The 22,861-nt window shown below is 42.9% G+C and overlaps 1 protein-coding gene across 4 annotated transcripts in view; it reads left to right on the top strand.

Moving 5' to 3' along the window:
* Nucleotides 1–12,332, top strand: part of LOC121539761 (estrogen-related receptor gamma) — a 246,252-nt gene extending 233,920 nt beyond the window's left edge. For all 4 annotated transcript variants that reach the window (XM_045207464.1, XM_045207462.1, XM_045207461.1 and 1 more), the window contains exons 7-8: nt 2,277–2,546; nt 10,945–12,332. In XM_045207464.1, the coding sequence (XP_045063399.1) occupies nt 2,277–2,546; nt 10,945–11,189 (515 nt within the window). In that variant the 3' untranslated portion in view covers nt 11,190–12,332. The remainder of the gene's footprint in view (nt 1–2,276; nt 2,547–10,944) is intronic.
* Nucleotides 12,333–22,861: the final 10,529 nt, after the last annotated feature.

Genomic DNA, 22,861 nt, shown 5'->3' with positions numbered 1-22,861 from the left:
ACCCTGTTAGTGTTACTGTCTGTTCTGTGACCCCAGCTCACCTTGTTATTATTACTGTCTGTTTTCCCCTGCCAACCTATTGACTCACCATCACATACACGTCACAACAGAACAACACTACTGTATCACATCACCAAGCATCTTTTATTTACTGAACAACTACTAACAATCCTCTTCATTTGGTTTACACCCCTCCAGTAGAAACACACTCATCCCACCCTCCTCTCTTCTCCTCCCTCTCCTCCCTCCTTCTCGATGCTGGAGGAGATGTTATACCTGTGTGTGAGTGTGTGCGTGCGCTTGTGCGTCCATGCATGTGTGTTAATTTTAGCCTCCCGTCCCCTCCTGACGAGCGGCGTATTAAAGACCCCCTAAAGAAATTAATCCTTAATCCCTTCTGATGGTTTTATTAAGTAGTAGTGGAGGTGCTGCCAACTGGCTCACACTGCTTCCTGTGTGTGTGTGTGTGTGTGTGTGTGTGTGTGTGTGTGTGTGTGTGTGTGTTTGTGTGTGTGCGCGTGTGTGTGTGTGGATGGCACACCAACTGTTCCTCAGCCCTCCACAGTTCCTAATCCGATCAGAGATGTTAGCAGTAGTGGATAATAAATTAACAGTTGTTATAAACAATAGCCTGCAACTCCAACATAATGAGTTATCTGCCACTACTGATCAGCTCAGGGAGGGAGGAAGAAACCATGCTGCTCCACACACCTCACACACACACACACACCTACCTCTCAAACACACACACACCGTCATCTCCAAAAGAGTCATAGCAGAACAGATGTTGTTAAGCATTTCTTCCTCATCTGCCCGTTCCCCCTGCTGAATGTGTCTGTTTATAACACACACACACACACACACACACACACACACACACACACACACACACACACACACACACACACACACACACACACACACATCAAGTGCGGTGAGATGGAGACAGAACTCTGACAGGTGTGCATCTGGTCTGCCCCCTCTGTGTGCCTCCGGAAGGCTTCTTTAGACACACACACAAACGTGTGAATGAGCAGATGTGTGAGAAGAGGAGAGAGGAGAGGAGAGGACAGCTGTGAGGAGAGGTGTGAGTGGGCAGGTGTTCCATTATAGAGAGAGAGAAAGAAAGAGAGAGAGAGAGAGAGAGAGAGAGAGAGAGAGAGAGGGAGAGGGAGAGGGAGAGGGAGAGGGAGAGGGAGAGGGAGGAGACAGACAGAGATCCACATGTTAGTAAATCTATAACATCATAACCACACTGTGTTTAAGATACCTCTTCTGACAGAGACAGAGATCTGAAGGAAGAGGACAATGGCATAAGAGGGAATAGATGTAGAGAAGAAGGGTAGAAATGAGAGAGTGAGGGAAAGCAAGAGAGTGGAAGGAAAGAGCGAAAGACGGGGAGAGATGGGCGGTGGACTGAAAGAGAGACAGGAATGGAGAGAGACAGGAATAGAGAGAGACAGGAAGAGAGAGAGAGAGACAGGAAGAGAGAGAGAGAGACAGGAAGAGCGAGAGACAGGAATAGAGAGAGACAGGAAATGAGAGAGAGACAGGAAGAGAGAGAGACAGGAAGAGAGAGAGACAGGAAGAGAGAGAGACAGGAAACGAGAGAGACAGGAAGAGAGAGAGGAGTAAAGAGAGAGCAGAAGTTTTCAGGCTAGCAATTAGAGTGTGAGGAGTGGTGATGGCTAGCATTGATCCATGGTGTGTGTGTTCAGGAGGAGATAAGACCCCTCTGTCCCCAGAGGAGAGCCCTGGGCGTTGGGCTATCGAAAAGGAGGAGGCCCCTGGTCACCATGGGTGTGGGGGTGGAGAGGCTGGAAGAACTTCCCTTGGCTTCAACACACGGCCTGAATGACAATGGTGTCTGGCCCAGTTTAGGCCAGTTTAGGCTAGATGAAGACCTTGACCTAGACCTAGTCCCAGAACAACTCGGCGCCAGACCCCGACTAAAACTCCAGCCATGTTCCAGCCCCTGCTCCCTGCTCCATTTCCCCAACCCTACCCTGTAGATAGGCTGAATGTGAATGGTGTTAGACCCAACCAGTCACCCACAGACAGCCCTGCCTCTTACCTGCCACAGAGAGAAGCCATGACAATGTTAGTCTGTTTCTCTGATTTAATACTGAAACTATTGTATATCCAATGGGTTTAACCTCTTTTCTCCCTCTCTCTCTCTCTCTCTCGCTCTCTCTCTCTCTCTCTCTCTCTCTCTCTCTCTCGCTCTCTCTTTCTCTCTCTCTTTGCCTCTCTCCATCCCTCCCTCCCTCCCTCAGGTTTCTCCACACTGTCGCTGGCAGACCAGATGAGTCTACTGCAGAGTGCATGGATGGAGATTCTGATCTTGCGTGTGGTGTACCGTTCGCTGTCCTTTGAGGATAAGCTGGTGTATGCTGAGGACTACATCATGGACGAGGACCAGTCCAAGCTGGCAGGACTACTTGATCTCAACAACGCTATACTGCAACTGGTGAAGAAATACAAAGCCATGAAGCTGGAGAAGGAAGAGTTTGTTACTCTCAAGGCTGTCGCTCTGGCTAACTCAGGTAAGAACGGCGGATAAGGTGCCATATTCAGCAGACACACTTACACACTCACACACCTACACACACACACACACTCACACACACACACACACACACACACTCGCACACACACTCACACACACTCACACTCAGACACACACACAAACACACACACTCACACACACACACACACACACTCACACAATCCGTCCTCATGCACTCTCTTACACAAACTCAGACGGGCACACTTCTGAGTAGCTGTTGGCACTAAACGACATTGTAGTAAACACTAAACAAGATTGGAGAAAATGGATAGTGGATTTAAACAGCAGCAGTAACTGTATTCCATAACTCTCCATGTTTCCTGTGTCTGGTGTTTGTCCTGGTGGTGGTCTTCTTTCCAGTCTTGTTAACATCCTGAGTATGATGCCTGCTTCCATCTAATCTCTATGAAATATCAAAGTGATATTTCATATATTTAATTTTGAAAACGGATATTACATTTAACACAGTGGTACAATGGTAGAACATTATGAATCAGTCCCCATGGTCTCTTGTCTCTACTCTTATAATAAAAATATAAAAATGAAATATAAATAAATAGTCATTTAGCAGATAGCTTTTAGCTTTTATCCAAAGTGACTTATATGTAGCCCATGTGGGAATCAAACCCACAACTGCTGTTGGTTGTATCATTCTCCAAACCATTGAGTCATTAGGGCTATCAGGAGGTCTGTAAGGACAGAGTGTTTCAGAAGAGAAGGGTTAAGATCTGAGGCCACCTCCTCCCTTCCTCCTCCTCCCCTCCACCTCCTCTCCTCCACCCATTCTCCTCCCCCTCCTCTCCTCCACCTCTCTTCCTCCTCCTCCCCTCCACCTCTCTTCCTCCTCCTCCCCTCCACCTCTCCTCCTCCTCCTCTCCTCCTCCTTCTCTCCACCTCCTCCCCTCTCCCTCCTCTTCCTCCCCTCCACCACTCCTCTCCTCCTCCCCCCTCCTCCCCCTCCTCTCCTCCTCCTCCCCTCCACCTCTCCCCTCCTCCCCTCCACCCCCTCCTCCCCTCCCTCCTCCTCCCCCCCCCTCCTCCCCTCCTCCTCCCCTCCTCCTCTCCTCTCCCCCCCCCTCCTCCCCTCACCTCTCCTACTCCTCCTCCCCTCCACCTCTCCTCTCCTCCTCCTCCCCTCCACCTCTCCTCTCCTCTTCCCCTACTCCTCTCCTCCTCCTCCCATGAGACTAATAAGAGAAGCACCATCAAAGAGGAGATTTAAATACATCCCCATAGCAGACACACCCAAACTCAATAATATCCTCTCTAGTACACACACACACACACACTCGCTATCCCCCATCCTCTCCCTGAAGCGTAGTAGTGGATGTCCCTTTTACAATTAGCATAGTGGTCCCCTCCGCCCCTCCGGTGACCCCATCTTTGAACTTTATTTTGGTTGCCGGCCAGTAGTATTCCCTTTAATTAAAACAAGGAAACTGTCAATAGAACGTGTTAAATGGGACTCAATGGGCAGGCGACTATTTGTTCAAATTCTCCAGCGCTCAACATATTGACAGTTTGTTTTCTGGGGCCATATGTGCCAATCAATCTCGGGCCCAGCCACGCTGAAAAATGAAAGAGCAGATTGCTTCTGCTGGCGGTGGGATGACGACTCACTATTTGGCGAGTGGGGAAAAAGTGGGATAAAACGAGCACGTGCCAGCCCTTCTGCCACAAAGTGCACCCCAGAGAGGGCTTGGGCATTGTGACTCTTTAGAGAAATGTGTTTTTTAATGACTGATAGCAGCTGGAGTCCTTCACATCAGTTTAGTTCAAGCTGCACTTTTACAGGAGTGGATGTGTATGTATTAGATTCCTGCATGGCCCACATAGGGAATATTCTTTAAATGGTAACTGTAAGCCACTTTAGATAAAAACATCTGCTAAATGGTTACTGTTGGAGATGTCTGTCAATGAAAAACATCTTATTTAAGACAAGGTTAGGTGTGAGAGGATAGGAACTAATCAAGAAGTCATGCAGACTAGTTTATGATCAAAACTATAAGGTTTTAGTAAAAAATAGTATTTAGTCCTTAATTAATTACTATATTAATTTCTATCAGTTTGGGATAGAGGCATTGTGAGCCAATGGCCAGTGCAAGAACAACAGAAAGCTAGCATTAGCATTTTGAAGGGCAGGGACAATTAATTCCTTGAAAGCTAATCGTCTGCATTAATGGGAACCCATAAGAATGCTACTGAACGTGATTCACATGTAAAGATGTGTGTGTGTTTTAACAGCCTGTTTAACCCCACTGCTCATTAGAAACATGCTACTCTAATAGAACACAGTTTTTCCTGCCAATTTACACTCTCTCTCTCAGTCACTCACACACACACACACACACACACACACACACACACACACACAAATATCTATCTATCTACTTGCTACTATAATTGTCAAGCACTCTTGGAAGAAGTGCATCTCTTTCCTATAAAGCTAAGAAACAGAAGTTATTCACACAATGTTTGACTAGCATGCTCATTTAACTAACAGCCAAATCACATTAAGTCTCCTGTCACCTTAAGAGTTAATTGAATTCTCATTGATTCTCTAGTCTTACACTGTGTGGCATTTTATCTAACAGCAGTGGACAAACACCTTAGAAAATGGTGGCAAATGTTTTGATTAGGAGGATCGTTTTTTACTGAGAAAAACGGCTACTATGTTATAACTTAAATATGGAATAAGTTAAAGAATTTAAATCTCCACAATGTTCTAACGATCCTTTATTGTTGCCTTTCTATAGGAAATAGATAAAGTAAGGAATAAATACTTGTGTATAATTTGTGTAGGTTATGTATTTAAATACATGGTGTGTGTAATATTTTAGAAATAGAATAGAGTGAAGACAGAGACATAATGTGTGTAGTGCTATAGAAACAATTAGAATAGAGTGTACGACTGCACATGTATCTCTCTGAGTGTGTGTGTGTGTGTGTGTGTGTGTGTGTGTGTGTGTGTGTGTGTGTGTGTGTGTGTGTGTGTGTGTGTGTGTGTAGTCCCCACAAGGATTGTAAAACAAGGAAAATTCTCCCTCGTGGGGACATTTCCCACGTCCCCACAAGGACAAAGTCTATTTTAAGCTTGGGGGTTAGGTTTAGGGTTAGGGTTAGAATTAGGGATAGAGGTTAGGTTTAGGAGTTAGGGTTAGGAGTTAGGGTTAGGAGTAGGGCATAAGTTTAGGGTTAAGCTTAGGGTTAGGGTAACGGTTAGGGTGTGAGTAGAAAAACATTTTAGGTCCCCACGAGGATAGAAAAAACAAGTGTAAGTGTGTGTGTGTGTGTGTGTGTGTGCGTGCGTGTATGTGTGTGTGTGTGTAGTTATATTGATAGTGCTGCTGGCTCTGCACCCCAGCAAAGGTGTGTGTGTAAGCAGTTTTCTGCAGGGGGCTCCTGTCGGATCACAGGTCACTTTTCACACGGCCAAAGCCCCTGTCACACACTCACTCATACACACTCACACACACACACACACACCGCCAAAGCCCCTGAGACTAAGAGCTCACTTTCAGAATCCTGGATCAAACACACACACACACACACACACACACAGTGTTAGAGTATTGACCCAAACGCAGAAGCATGAAAATCTGAACGTGTCTTTGGAGCGGAGCAGTGTGTGTTTGTGTGTGTACTTGTGGTGGGGTTTAGAGAATTGAATAAAATGCACATCAACACACATACACACTACAACCCAGCCACTCACACCCTCCAGCAATAGGACAGCAGACTAAAGCCAGTCCTTAGATTGTGTGCGTGTATGCATGTACGTTGGTGCATGGGGTGAGAGAGAGAGAGAGAGAGAGAGAGAGAGAGAGAGAGAGAGAGAGAGAGAGAGAGAGAGCGAGAGAGAGAGAGAGAGAGAGAGAGAGAGAGACTACTGGTCCGGGCCTAAACTACACAAAAACAACACTAGACAATATGGAACACAAATGGGTCACAACTCCTGCAGCTCTGTCGCACGCTGGGTCTGTACGTAGTCAATGGTAGGCTTCGAGGAGACTCCTATGGTAGGTACACCTACAGCTACTCCCTTTATCACTGACCTCAACCCAGAGTCTCTCAGAGCATTCACAGTCAGCCCACTGACACCCCTATCAGATCACAGCAAAATCACAGTTTACTTCAACAGAGCAATACTCAATCATGAGGCATCAAAGCCAAAGGAACTGCACAATATTAAGAAATGCTGTAGATGGAAGGAAAGTAGTATAGAAATCTACCAAAAAACAATTAGGCAGCAACAAATTCAATCCCTTTTAGACAACATCCTGGACAAAATATTTAACTGTCATAGTGAAGGTGTGAACTTGGCAGTTGAAAGCCTAAACAATATATTTGACATTTCAGCTTCCGTATCAAGTCTAAACATTTCAAGCAGACAACCTAAGAAAATTAAAAACAATGACAAATGGTTTGATGAAGAATACAAAAACCTAAGAAAGAAATTGAAAAACCTATCCAACCAAAGACCCAGAAAACCTGAGCCAATGCCTTCACTATGGTGAATAACTAAAACAATACAGAAATACACTACGGAAAAAGAAGAAACAGCACGTCAAAAATCAGCTCAATGTAATTGAAGAATCCATAGAATCTAACCACTTCTGGGAAAATTGGAACACACTAAACAAAAAAACAACTCGAAGAGTTATTTATCCATAATGGAGATGTATGGATAAACCCCTTCTCCAATCTTTTTGGCATTATAATAAAGAACAAACAGCAAAAACATATACCTGATCAATAAAGAATATTAGAATCAGCTATTAAAAACGAACAGAACCCACTGGATTACAATTTACAATGAATTAACTACAGGACCGAATACAAACCCTCCAACCCAAAAAGGCCTGTGGTGTTGATGGTATCCTCAATTAAATGATAAAATATACAGACCACAAATTCCTATTGGCTATACTTAAATCCTCTAACATCATCCTCAGCTCTGGCATCTTCCCCAATATTTGGAACCAAGGACTGACAAATCTGACCCCAATAACTGCCGTGGGATATGCATCAACAGCAATTTTATCATTAACTTCAGACTTGTACATTTCCTCAGTGAAAACAATGTACTGAGCAAATGTCAAATTGGCTTTTTACCAAATTACCATACGACAGACCAAGTATTCACCCTGCACACCCTAATTGACAAACAAACAAACCAAAACAAAGTATTCTCATGCTTTGTTGTTTTCAAAAAAGCTTTTGACTCAATTTGGCTCGAGGGTCTGCTATACAAATTGATGGAAAACAGTGTTGGGGGAAAAACATACAACATTATAAAATCCATGTACACAAACAACAAGTGTGCAGTTAAAATTGGCAAAAAAACACACACATTTCTTTCCACAGGTCTGTGGGGTGAGACAGGGATGCAGCTTGAGCCCCACCCTCTTGAACAATTATATAAATGAATTGGCGAGGGCACTAGAACAGTCTGCAGCACCCGGCCTCACCCTACTAGAATCTGAAGTCAAATGTCCAAGGAGGGCCTACAGCAGCACCTAGATCTTCTGCACAGATTCTGTCAGACCTGGGCCCTGACAGTAAATCTCAGTAAGACAAAAATAATGGTTTTCCAAAAAAGGTCCAGTTGCCAGGACCACAAATACAAATTCCATCTAGACACCGTTACCCTAAAGCACACAAAAAACTATGCCTACCTTGGCCTAAACATCAGCACAATAGGTAACTTCCACAAAGCTGTGAACGATCTGAGAGGCAAGAAGAGCCTTCTTACGCCATCAAAAGGAACATAAAATTTGACATCCCAATTAGGATCTGGCAAAAAATACTTGAATCAGTTATAGAACCCATTGCACTTTATGGTTTTGAGGTCTGTGGTCTGCTCACCAACCAATAATTCCCAAAATGGGCCAAACACAAAATTTAGACTCTGCATCCAGAATTCTGCATGCAGATAATTACTTGACACATTGGAAAGAATTTACCAAAAAACAGAGTGGAATGTTACTTGGCACACAGTGGCAGAATACCTGTCCACTGTGACTGACACAAAGTTAAGGAAAGCTTTGACTATGTACAGACTCAGTGAGCATAGCCTTGCTATTGAGAAAGGCCGCCGTAGGTAGACCTGGCTCTCAAGAGAAGACAGGCTATGTGCACACTGCCCACAAAATGAGGTGGAATCTGAGCTGCACTTCCTAACCTCCTGCCAAATGTATGACCATATTAGAGATACATATTTCCCTCAGAATACACAGACCCACAAAGAATTCGAAAACAAATCCAATGTTGATAAACTCCCATATCTATTGGGTGAAATACCACAGTGTGCCATCACAGAAGCAATATTTGTGACCTGTTGCCACAAGAAAAGGGCAACCAGTGAAGAACAAATACAACCCATATTAATGTATATTTATTTTCCCTTTTGTACTTTAACTATTTGCACATCATTATAACACTGTACATAGTCATATGACATTTGAAATATCTCTATTACTTTGAAACGTTTGTGAGTGTAATGTTTACTGTTCATTTTTGTTGTTTGATTTAAAAAAGCCCTTTGAATTTAATTTAATTTAATTGAGAAAGAGAGAGAGAGAGAGCACGAGAGAGAGAGAGAGAGAGAGAGAGAGAGAGAGAGAGAGAGAGAAGAGGAGAGAGCGAGAGAGAGAGAGGCGAGAGAGAGAGAGAGAGGGAGAGAGAGAGAGAGAGAGAGTGGAGGAGAGAGAGAGAGAGAGAGAGTGAGAGAGAGAGTGAGAGAGAGAGAAAAGAGAGAGTGAGAGAGAGAGAGAGAGAGAGAGAGAGAGAGAGAGATGAGAGAGCGCGAGAGAGAGAGAGAGAGAGAGAGAGAGAGAGAGAGAGAGAGAGAGAGAGAGAGAGAGAGAGATGTGCTGGTGTAGACCCTCCCCTCCACCACTGTCTGGTCTGTGTGATCTAGTTAGTTGACCTGTGATTATTATTTAACATGCAAGTTCCATTGATCGGCTGGAGTGATGTGGTTTCTGCTCTAAAGGCCAGACTGCATGAAGTAATTTATCCCTGGGGAGAAACACTGCTAGGGACAACCTGGAGAAATAGACACACACACACACAAACACACACACACACACGCAACCATGTTCATACACATAAGCATGCTCACACACACTATGACAGATGTTCTCTATAGACTACAGTGGTTATATATTATGTTCACCCAACCCACACTGACCTCAGTTTGCTTGTGTGTGTGTGTGTGTGTGTGTGTGTGTGTGTGTGTGTGTGTGTGTGTGTGTGTGTGTGTGTGTGTGTGTGTGTGTGTGTGTGTGTGTGTGTGTGTGTGTGTGTGTGTGTGTGTGTGTGTGTGTGTGTGTGTGTGTGTGTGTGTGTGTGTGTGTGCGTGCAGGACTGGAGTTGGGAAATCCATTGCAACACCTATCCTCAGTGCTCATAAATGCTCTAGTACCCATTCAGTATGCTAATGACTGTGTTTGACATTAACCCTGAGACAGACAATACAGACAGACCAGGCTATTGTTCAGCTGGGGAGTCTCTCTGTCTCTGTCTCTCTCTCTCGCTGTCTCTCTCTCTCTCTCTCTCTCTCTCTCTCTCTCTCTCTGTCTCTCTCTCGCTGTCTCTCCCTCTCTCTGTCTCACTGTCTCTCTCAATTCAATTCAAAGGGCTTTATTGGCATGGGAAACATATGTTTACATTGCCAAAGCAAGTGAAATAGAAAATAAACAAAAGTGAAATAAACAATCAAAAATCTCAATTAGGTGTTTGTCCCATTTTATGAATTATTGGTTGGTGAGGGGACCCCAGACCTCACAACCATAAAGGGCAATGGGTTCTATAACTGATTCAAGTATTTTTAGCCAGATCCTAATTGGGATGTCAAATTTTATGTTCCTTTTGATGGCGAAGAAGGCCCTTCTTACCTTGTCCCTCAGATCGTTGTGGAAGTTACCTGTGGTGCTGATGTTTAGGCCAAAGTAGGTATGTCTAGGGTAACGATGTCTAGATGGAATTTGTATTTGTGGTCCTAGCAACTGGACCTTTTTTGGAACACCATTATTTCTGTCTTACTGAGATTTACTGTCAGGGCCCAGGTCTGACAGAATCTGTGCAGAAGATGTAGGTGCTGCTGTAGGCCCTCCTTGGTTGGGGACAGAAGCACCAGATCATCAGCAAACAGTCTCTCTCTCTCGCTCTCTCTCTCTCTCTCTCTCTCTCTCTCTCTCTCTCTCTCTCTCTCTCTCTCTCTCTCTCTCTCTCTCTCTCTCTCTCTCTCTCTCTCTCTCTCTCTCTCTCTCTCTCTCTCTCTCTCTCTCTGTAATGTTATGTAGTCATGCAGTATGTGTAAAGATTAACCTCTCTCTCCTCTCTACCCCCCTCCCTCTCTCCCCCTGTAGACTCCATGCACGTAGAGGACATGGAGGCGGTGCAGAAGCTCCAGGATGTACTCCATGAGGCCCTACAGGATTACGAGGCAGGCCAGCACCCGGAGGACCCTCGTCGGGCAGGCAAGCTGCTGATGACCCTGCCCCTGCTCCGCCAGACCTCCACCAAGGCCGTGCAGCACTTCTACAGCATCAAGCAGGACGGCAAGGTCCCCATGCACAAACTCTTCCTGGAACTGCTAGAGGCCAAGGTCTGATTGGCCAACCACGTCCACCACCTCCGAAATGTCAATCAGTCACACACAGGCTCCTCCCATTGACCCCCTGAAACCCCACATGACACCTGAACCTCCCAAACTCGCCGCCCACTGAGAAAGATGGGCGGGACTAACCTCTGAACTTTAACCCTTGACCTCTGTGCGTTAGGGGAGACACTGACACTGAGACGAGACCTCTGCTGGAGGGTCGTCTGTGTATAACCTATAACCAAGTCATAAACCAGCTACCATAACAACGGCACTGTAAACTATTGACTATCGACCACGTGTCACTTATACATATAAGAAGGATTAACGATGTGATTATTGACTATTGACTGATGAAAATATTGAAACAAGGAAAGAAAGAGAGAGAGAGACACTGCTCTGGTTGTCTCAGCAGCAGATAAACTGTAACGCTTCTTCTTCTCAGTTTCCCAACCCAGTTTTTACAGGACATGCTGTTGCAGAAGAAAAAATTAAATTAACTAATACTTTTTGTTGATGATTTTCATGAAGAAATGTATAACGGAGAAGATAGGAGGAGAGGAGACTTGCCTTGCCAAAGGATGGAGATCCATTCAGTGGATGTCCAGTCCCCAACACCTCATCTGATACACCCCCACCCCCCCTGGAACCAGTGCAGTCTGAGGAACAGTCTTTCCCTCACTCTGTAGTCTGGCCTCCTTAACTACAGCGTTAGAACACACACACACAAAGTTCCCACATGCCAGCCTATCAGATCGTTGTCATCACCCCCAGCCTTCCCTTTGGGTTTGTCATTTTAATCACTTACGGCCATTAGACTTCCTCTTTACCCTTTTCTGTCGTCTTCCAGAGGGTTTTTACAGACAAGACGTAGTGGTTTGATTATTATTGTTACCTTTTCAGGGAGACGGTGAAGCTTTAGTCACTCATGCAATATCAATGACAGGTACAGGAGTGCTGAAGGGACAGACTCACATATTTATGCTTATGTTGGAACTTTTTGGTCTTATTTTTATTGAAATTAATAAGGGTGTAAATATATGATTCGGTCATCATATATGGTCTATGATTATTTTGTTTTGTTTATATTGTGTTAATAAGAAATCAATCAATATATGTTTCTTTCTATCAGCTTTACCACTTTCAGAAATTATATATGAGTATATATATATATATATATATATATATATATATATATATATATATATATATATATATATATATATATATATATATATGGATCACATTTATCTTCTCCAAGCAATAGTCATTTAAATGGAGGGTGCATATTAACATGTATGCAATTAATGTTTGTGCCAGTCTTCGTTGGGAGATGTTAACATTTCTACCAGGTGTAGCTTCTCTCTTTGTGCTTGCCATAGGCTATTAGATGACATAGTCCTAGAATCAAACTAACCCAAGGCTAGGGAAGCCCCATGAATGTGGAGGCAAGCAGATAACTCATGCATTTGACTCTAAAGACCGCCATTGTACCAAGAACAGTAATCTGTAGCCAAGATATAATGCTAAACTAGCACTTAGGAAAGCTATTATAAGCGATGGGGTCATAGGAAGGAATGAGGTTGGGATTTGGTCAGGGTTTTTGTACGCAGATTAAGAACACCAATATCCGTAATCTAATATAAAATGGCAACTGGTTCCAGTTGAGAAGTTAAACGATTAATCAAGTAACCTACGTCACTCTCTATAGCAAATATGTCAGTATTATTAGTAAGGGGTATTTTCTGAACCTTCTTAACCATTGTATATTGTAAATTAACAAATTATAATTCTAATCTAAGACATTTTATTGGAATAAAAAGAAAAGGAAAAAGAAGAAAAAAAAAGAAATTTAGTTCAGCCTCTGTGTTTTATGTTTGCTGTGCTTTTTCAAATAACTTTCCCTTTCTTTTATTTTGTTGTGTTTTTTTTTCTTCCCTTTCGCTTCATTCAACGTCGTCGTTGTGTACCTTCTTGTGGTGCTTCCAGTTCTCGTGGCGTGCACTTTTTTAGACACAGGGTAGAAGTAGAGAAAATATTCTCACATACCTACCGACTTACCAGGAAACAAGGCTCTTCTATCTAGCTAGTTCTGCTAGATCAACTGATCCAATGACAACATCATCATCATCATCATCATCATCATCATAATAACCTGTACTGACATAGATGAGAATAACAACTATCTAAAGGAAGAAACAACATATTTAAAAAGGGATCATTTGTGTAACTTTCTTGTAGAATAACAATGTATATCTTAGGTTTAAATATATAAAAAAGACATTTGAGCATTTCCGAACAATAGCTGACTTTTTTTGATAACTCGCTGTACATACTGCCTTCCATTCAGAAACAGCTGCGTTGTAACATTAGCTAAACTCTTTGAGATGGCAAAGGAAAAAAAAACTAAACAAAAAACACGTATTTTTGTTTTCTTTTGTTTTAGAGTTCAACCCATTTCCAAAACCTGTTAACTTTGTGTGCTTACTAAAAACAATGAAAAAAATGAAGACTAAAATATTGTTTTTTTTCTAGGACTAATGGGGGGGTTGTGTTTCTAATTAATTTATCTTCTTCCTTCGTCCTATTTGTTAACTACCATCTATTCATCATTGGCTAAACATAAAGAATAGAGCATGGTTTGGAGAATGTATTTTACTGAAAGTACTTTCCTAAATTCAGGCCCAATTCAATCAATCGCAGATAAAGGGGAAATGACACTATGTACTCTCTGAATTTTAAAGCTGTATTTTAAGGCCAGGTGTGGTTTCATGTCAACATCTAATGGCAATTTTTGCGAGAGCAGCTAGCTTGGTGTGTCAGTTTGAACATGGTTAACACCTCAGATACTGCATGATCCCACAGTGTTGTTTGACTTTATCTGCAGTTGTGTATTGCGGCCTGAATTATCTACAGCCACTAATGAACAAGACAATAATGTCAAAGTTATTATGGGAAACATGTTGGCTCGTCTATCATTTCCATACACAACTCCTGTTTTCTTCTTCTCTCTCTGTTTCTTTCTAACAATACTATGTACTGGCCAATAAAATGAGCTGAAAGCGAACACAAACGTCTCTCAGAGGTGGCTTAAGCTGAGCTGAATTTTATGTTTAATAAAAGCTGACAAACCATAATAATAACATTATAATAATAATCACAACCTTGCCAGAGAATAAGGTCAAAGGCTTATTCTTCAACATTGTACCTTTCAGTCTCAAGACATAGTTAGGCATATTAGCTACACATCATTAAATATTCAATATTCATGGTAAACATTAAATTTACCATAACAACACATAGCATAATTCTCACCACCACAACACTGCTCTTGTGTAAATTGTTGCCACAAATATTATTGGCCTACACACGTAATTTTAGCATCTTAAATCATGCTGAGGTTTTGCTATGTATCTTTCAACACCTTCTATGAATCATATTTAAGATAGAGAGAGAGGAGAGTAATTTAGCCATAACGAACGAGGGCGTTTTTTCTCCCAACGTGATTTTGTTATTTAAAGCAATATGACTGTGCAACAGACAGACAGACGGACAGACGTTGCACTTTTTGTTTGAATTAGATCAGTGCTGTATCTATTGGACTATTTTACCATTAGACAATATGGAATAAGGCAATGAACATGTACAAACAACTGCTATTTTTTATGAGAAGCAAAGGAGGAGAATAGTGAGTGTTAGTCAAGTACGTATTTATGCAGAGGTGTACTTATACCTACCACGTGTGTGATTAGGGTATAACCTGGCTGTTTGACATGGAAATGTACGGAAATATAGACGGACGGGGAAGAGGTTAAGAAAGACGGAAAAATAATATATAATACAATTATGAAAAAATGTCTGCTAAATCTTTTCGACCAGGAGTTGCTGGAATGCCGTGAGAAACATGTCAGTAGTTCTAGATGTGTTCCACATCAGTTAACGATTACCTGTATATTTTTGTGACGTGTGTATCATACAGTGTGCTCCAACAATATGTCCATTTGTGTAAATGTATTTATTTTACATTGTATATATTGTTCAATGCAAAAAGAGAGACCTATGATTCTGTAACTACGATCAGTTCAGATGTGTTACTCCAATCATGCCTTTCAGGATAACGGTAGAGCAATATTAAAACATGCTTCCAGTTTTGACCTCTCTCTCTCTACTGTGTGCTTCTTTACCGTACACACACACACACACACACACACACACACACACACACACACACACACACACACACACACACACACACACACACACACACACACACACACACACACACACACACACACACACACACACATACTTATAAACAAGACTTGGTGGACACACACACTAACAGTGGGAATTCCTCAGAGTTTTCTTTCTGCTGTTGTTGACTTTGTCCTCTCTGTTTCAGTGACGTCCCATACTCCCAAGGTAATATCACCTTCATATAGGTAATGACGAAGGTAGTGGAAGTCAAGGAGACTAGATCTGGAAGGATGGCCAAGTGAGACTATGACATACGTAATATCCCTATGTCATCACAGTTCACTTCAGTAGGTCTATAGCATCCGATACAGAAGAGTACATGTCAGCCACGCACAATAGAGTTTATAAAGAGGCCTCAGACACACACACACACACACACACGCACACACACACACACACACACACACGCACACACACACACACACACACACACACACACACACACACACACACACACACACACACACACACACACACACACACACACACGCACACACACACTCACACACAATTGGAAGCAGAGGGACATAAACCACAGAGCTGTGATGAACGAGAAATAAAAACTCCACAGTCCGCCAGGAGAGAGAGACAGAGAGGGAAAGCCAAGAGAAGATGATGACAAAGAAGCCTGACAGGTCTAACACCAAAAGAAATCGACCACATCTCCTGCTTCTCTTCAGCTTGGACCTTTCCGCTCCCTCTCCCTACCCTAGCGTTCCAGCTATGTGCCCTCTGTCCCCTAGCTCTGCTCTGTTAATACGTAGCAGCAGTAATGTGGGCAGATATTTAATGTTCTGAAGCAGAAGCGTTTAAGCCTTTCAAACGGGGAACACTAACCTCCAGGCAAATATTTTTCAACAAGATGACATCAGTAGATATTAGCCGAGAAGGGCCCAATGGTGCTGGAGAGATTTTATTTATTTATTTTTTATTTGTCGCCGACGCTGCCGCACATCCGTTTTACTCCTTGGCTTCGGAGTTCATTTATTTCATTTTATCTTTATACCATTGATTCATTATTATGATACAATAAAAGCCACTTGAGCATTTCAGCTGCTGAGTGCCGTTATCGTTAACCTTGTGGAATGCTACATGACCTCCTGTGCATCTCTAATGACTGTTTTAACTCCCCCTCCATCTCTCCCATCCTCTTTCTCTCTTTTGATTTCTCTATCCCTATCTCCTTCCATCTCTCGCTCCACCTCTCTCTCCACCCGCCCTCTGTCTCTCTTTCCATCTCTCTCTCTCTCTTCCCCCCCATGCATTAGAGCTAGGAAGGCCGGCTGAAACTAAGGCAATCTAAAAGGGGTAGGGACCAGCAGAGAAAGATAAAGACAGGAACCATAAAGCATATTCCTCATATCTCAAATGTAAGACCCTAGGAAGAGTAGCTGCTGCTATCGCAACAGCTAATGGGGATCCTAATAAAAATACCAAATACCAAGAACCAGTGTCGTGTAACTCAAATGTCACCAGCCAAATTGAAAGTATTCTGTTAAACAAATCTAACTATCCAGGGACACCCAAAACATAAAAACCAAAACATAAGGAACAGGCAGGTAGACTTTGAGTTTACCCTATTCCCATTTAGTATGATGTGATTTCACTGTGTGTTTTATCGGGTCAGGGTAGTTTCGCTGTGCGGGGATGTGATTTCTGGTCCCTTCAGTGCCATTGGGGTCAGGCTCCTCGGGTGCCGTATCTGTTTTGGGTGCTGTCATCTGTGAGGTGCTAATGTGCGCGGCTTCGCACTGGTGGCGTTTTGTCACTGAGTGCAGCCATTTTCCCTCTCAGTATCAACGCTAGGCCTCTCCTGGGTTTCACAGGCCTGGTCACACACACACACAGTGGTAATGGGCTTTCACAGCTACCTTTCCCTAGACACACACACACAGTCCGACCTACAAAAATAACTTTTGGGTGCATGTGTGTGGATACACAGCCTGGTATCAATTGATAAGCGGATACATGTGGTAGTGTGTGAAGTCCTGAATGTGTGTGAGTGTGTGTGTGTGTGTATTTGTGGCGAGAGAGAGAGAGTGCATTTTTTTTTTGTAGACTTTCAGTAGACATTAGTGATTTTTGGGGGGGATAATCAATAATCCACAATCCATTTTCAGAAAAATATTGTTGCATTCAAAACACTTACTGTCATTATAAGGGCTTCCCACGTTGTGAGCTTTTATTAGACATTTGTTGGAAGTCTGTAATAGCTGTTATGTTATATATATTTTTATAAATAAGTGTTTTATTGTCACACACCAGATAGGTGCAGTGAAATTTGTTGTTTTACAGGGTCAGCCATAGCGGTACGTCCTAGACACACGCACACTAAAACAAGTACAAAATGGGTTGATTAAGAAGTTTAGAATACTGTCATTTTGATTGCATTGAGGTTGCATCATGCGTCACATAAACGTAAAGTTGACGTTAAACCAACATGAATGATCACAGTCTTTTCATGGATGTTACAAAAAGAGAGGCTTTGAAAATCAGTCCCTCTAGAGAAGGTTGTGAGTACTGCAGTCATTTTGGTATCCACTTGTCTGCTGCTATATTCTATCAATATGGAGTACTCACTTTTCTGTTTTAAAGGGGCAATCAGCTGTTGCTACATCCATTTTTTGACTTATAAATGAATGATATGTACCCATTAATTCTTGAGGAATATAACTTAATAAATGCCACAAGGGCTTAGTTCAACTGTCACACCCCCATCAGAACCCAAAATACAGTGCATTTGGAAAGTATTCAGACCCCTTCAATTTTTCCACATTTTGTTATGTTACAGCCTTATTCTAAAATTGATTAAATTATATTTTTTCCTCCTCAATCTAAACACAATACCCCAAAATGACAAAGCAAAAACAGGTTTTTAGAAAGATTTTACTCAGTACTTTGTTGAAGCACCTTTGGCAGCGATTACAGACTTGAGTCTTCTTTGGTATGACGCTACAAGCTTGGCACACCTGTATTTGGGGAATTTCTCCCATTCTTCTCTGCAGATCCTCTCAAGCTCTGTCAGGTTGGATGGGGAGCGTCGCTGCACAGCTATTTGCAGGTCTCTCCAGAGATGTTAGATCGGGTTCAAGTCCGGGCTCTGGCTGGGCCTCTCAAGGACATTCAGAGACTTGTCCCAAAGCCACTCCTGCGTGGTCTTGGCTGTGTGCTTAGGGTCATTGTCCTGTTGGAAGGTGAACCTTCGCCCCAGTCTGAGGTCCTGAGCGCTCTGGAGCAGGTTTTCATCAAGGATCTCTCTGTACTTTGCTTCATTCATCTTTCCCTCGATCCTGACTAGTCTCTCAGTCTCTGCCGCTAAAAGAGATCCCCACAGTATTATGCTTCCACCACCATGCTTCACCGTAGGGATGGTATTGGCCAGGTGATGAGCGGTGCCTGGTTTCCTCCAGACGTGACACTTGGCATTCAGGCCAAAGAGTTCAATCTTGGTTTCATCAGACCAGAGAATCTTGTTTCTCATGGTCTGAGAGCCCTTAAGATGCCTTTTGGCAAACTCCAAGAGGGCTGTCATGTGCCTTTTACTGAGGCTTCCGTCTGGCCACTCTACCATAAAGGCCTGATTGGTGGAGTGCTGCAGTGATGGTTGTCCTTCTGGAAGGTTCTCCCATCTCCACAGAGGAACTCTGGAGCTCTGTCAGAGTGACCATCGGGTTCTTGGTCACCTCCCTGACCAAGGCCCTTCTCCCCCGATTGCTCAGTTTGGCCGGGTGGCCAGCTCTAGGAAGAGTCTTGGTGGTTCCAAACTTCTTCCATTTAAGAATGATGGAGGCCACTGTGTTCTTGGGGACCTTCAATGCTGCAGACATTTTTTGGTACCCTTCCCCAGATCTGTGCCTCAACACAATCCTGTTTCAGAGCTCTACGGACAATTCCTTCAACCTCATGGCTTGGTTTTTGCTCTGACATGCACTGTCAACTATGGGACCTTATATAGACAGGTGTGTGCCTTTCCAAATCATGTCCAATCAATTGAATTTACCGCAGGTGGACTCCAATCAAGTTGTAGAAACATCTCAAGGATGATCAATGGAAACAGGATGCAACTGAGCTCAATTTGGAGTCTCATAGCAAAGGGTCTGAATACTTATGTAAATAAGGTATTTCTGTTTCTAATTTGTAATACATTTGCAAAAATGTCTAAAACCCTGTTTTCGCTTTGTCATTATGGGGTACTGTGTGTAGATGGATGAGGACATTTTTATTTATTTAATCCATTTTAGAATATGACTGTAACGTAACAAAATGTGGAAAAAGTGAAGGGGTCTGAATACTCTCCTGTAAGCTTGTTTTACTCTCTAATGTTTGTGAACAAAGTAAATGTAAATAAAAACTGTATAGCCTAAAAACATGGTTCAAATTATATTTTTGATATCACGGATGGTCAGTCCTTGCATCTATAACTCTGTCTTTGAATTTGAGAGGTTACATTTCTCCAGCCCCATGCTTTGTTATTGTTTCAACTACTGATTGCCGCTTTAACTAGTATCACATTCTATCACATTATATTCTCCATGGCATACCCCACCTTCATCACGCTGTCATTCTATCTGTCATTCTATCTGTCATTCTCTTTTATGTTTCCCTATCATTCCTTTCTTCATTCTCCCCTTATTCCCTCCATCACTCGCCCCCTGAAGGCTCTAATGGTTTGTGGCTGGCTGGGGGAAAAGCCTCAGGGAATGTGGAGGACTACTTAACACTGAAATGTTAACTAGTGGATCACTCACTGGTAATTAATGGGCTTTAGAGTAAAAGGCTGTTACACCATTTTCTGCCATCTCTCTCTCTCTCGCTCTCTCTCTTTCTCTCTCTCTCTCTCGCTCTCTCTTCAGCTCTCTCTCTCACTCTCTCTCTCTCTCCATCTCTCTCTTTCTCTCTCAGGGATGAAATGGATAGTATAGCCGTGGGGCTGAGTTAGCGAGCGTAAGAGGGTCACACCGACAGCGTTTATTTGCACTTAAATGTTTTACTCTCCATTCGATGGGCCATTAATTTAGTTAGTGCACTTTTATAAATAGTATGGTGTGTCATTGTCAAGTGAATTAGTGGTACTTTAAACCCTTCACTAGGGGCCTATATAGCATCAGACACCGCTGTAACCACCCAGTAGATAGGCTCTGACCAGCCCCCCTGTATGATGCACTTATTGTAAGTCTCTCTGGATAAGAGTGTCTGCTAAATTGTAATTGTGAGACTATCCGTTTTACAGTGTTTCATTAAGGACAGGCGTGTATCTGTAGGCCATATAGCTACTTCCAATGATACATGGCCCTAGAATGAATGGTGGTAGATTACTGTGGATAGAGCTCCAAGGGAAATTCAACAATTAATAGCGCAATATCTCATAATATAGTATCAGAATTGCAGGGAGACGTCTCTGTATAAGGTGCTCTAATTTTGTGTGCAAATGTAATATTTTCCTATTATAAAACACGTAATGTATTATAACACATAATACAATATAATAAACTCATAATTTAGTAATGGCAAAATCTGACAGAATAGCTTAGACAGAGGAAAAAGCCTAGCCTGAGAAAAGCCTTCGACTTCACAAAGCTGAGATAACTAAATTACAGTGGACTTCAGAGTCACATGGCCGTGTTTTAATTTTCCTGTAACGCTGACAGCCAGGGAGGGAGAACTGTGAGTCAGAGAGCCTGCCTATGTGGAGGAATGAAGGAATGGCCGCCTTGCACTTTCAGCAGCAGGCTAATGTAGACAGTGTGTGCTGGGTGTGGAGGTGGGGGGTTAATTCGGTCCAATGGAAACTCAGCAGGAGGGGGATTGCTGAGCATGGGCCTGGGGGTGAACGTCTGATCTCTAATACAATGCTGAGAACACACAGACATTCTGGACACACTGATTCTGATATTATTAAATCACCATGGGTATAGGAGTTACATTCATGCATTGTTTTGTTGGAAATGAAGATTAAAACAGTAGGTCTTTATATAAATTGGTTTAAACTTAAAGGACCAGTGCAGTCAAAATTAATGTTTTACTGTGTTTTGTATCATATTGTACAACAGTTGATGAAACTAACACTGTAAAAGTTTGGAAAAAATGTATCAATGTTATTTCCTGATAGTTGCTGGTTGGAAATACAATCTCCCGAGTGGCGCAGTGGTCTAAGGCGCCGCATCGCAGTGCTAACTGTGCCACTAGAGATCCTCGTTCGAATCCAGGCTCTGTCGCAGCCGGCCGCAACCGGGAGACTCATGGGCGGCGCACAATTGGCCCAGCGTCGTCCAAGGTAGGGGAGGGAATGGCCGGCAGGGATGTAGCTCAGTTGATAGAGCATGGCGTTTGCAACGCCAGGGTTGTGGGTTCGATTCCCACGGGGGGCCAGTATAGAAAAAAAAAATGTATTCACTAACTGTAAGTCGCTCTGGATAAGAGCGTCTGCTAAATGACTAAAATGTAAATGTACACAGGACCTTCTAATCAGCAGGTTTGCATGGGTGCGAGTTTCGGAATGCCTGGTGACATCCACAGGTGGTAAATTAGTTAGACCAATAACAAAGAGAGTCCCAAATCTCTCTGCCAATAACAGCTAGTTTTCCGTTTTCCCCTCCCCACTCAGACCATTCCCAGACCGTCCTATCAAAATTCTTGCTTGAGAAATAGTTTTTTGCTGAAAACTTATTTTTGTACATTTTAATAGAAACTATTACAGTAAGGTACTTAATTGCTACCCAGACATTTTTTGATATTGATATAAAAACGGCTGCATTGGGCCTTTAATAATAGCTTTCATGAATAAGCCAATATAAATGTTTATAATTGCTTATAAATGCAGTCATAGCGTGGAAATGGATTTGTAATGATAAAAGTTAGGAAATAACAGGATAAAAGAAAGGAGAGCTAGCAAACAGTAGAGTAGAGCAGAGCAGAAGTGGGTGATGAAAAAATACAAGGAAGACTAAGAGGGAAAAATTAGATCAAATAAGAGTAGAGGAAAAGTGGGGACAAGCAGAATAAGGGCTAATGCAAACACAGGGCTGATTTGGTTCCTATCTCCATGGACCATGGTGGAGATAATGTTAATACAATACCATTCCCCTCCCTCAGCATCCCTACAGAGAGAGAGAGCGAGAGAGAGAGAGAGAGAGAGAGAGAGAGAGAGAGAGAGAGAGAGAGAGAGAGAGAGAGAGAGAGAGAGAGAGAGAGAGAGAGAGGGAGAGAGAGAGAGAGAGAGAGAGAGAGAGAGAGAGAGAGAGAGAGAGGAGAGAGAGAAAGAGAGAGAGAGAGAGAGAGAGAGAGAGAGAGAGAGAGAGAGAGAGAGAGAGAGAGAGAGAGAGAGAGAGAGAGAGAGAGAGAGAGAGAGAGAGAGAGAGAGAGAGAGGAGAGAAGAAAGGCGAGAGAGAGGAGAGAGAGAGAGAGAGAGAGAGAGAGAGAGAGAGAGA

This window comes from Coregonus clupeaformis, chromosome 25 (genome assembly GCF_020615455.1).
Source record: "Coregonus clupeaformis isolate EN_2021a chromosome 25, ASM2061545v1, whole genome shotgun sequence".
In the NCBI taxonomy this organism is placed as follows: Eukaryota; Metazoa; Chordata; class Actinopteri; order Salmoniformes; family Salmonidae; genus Coregonus; species Coregonus clupeaformis.
This window is presented reverse-complemented; position numbering and strand designations above follow the sequence as displayed.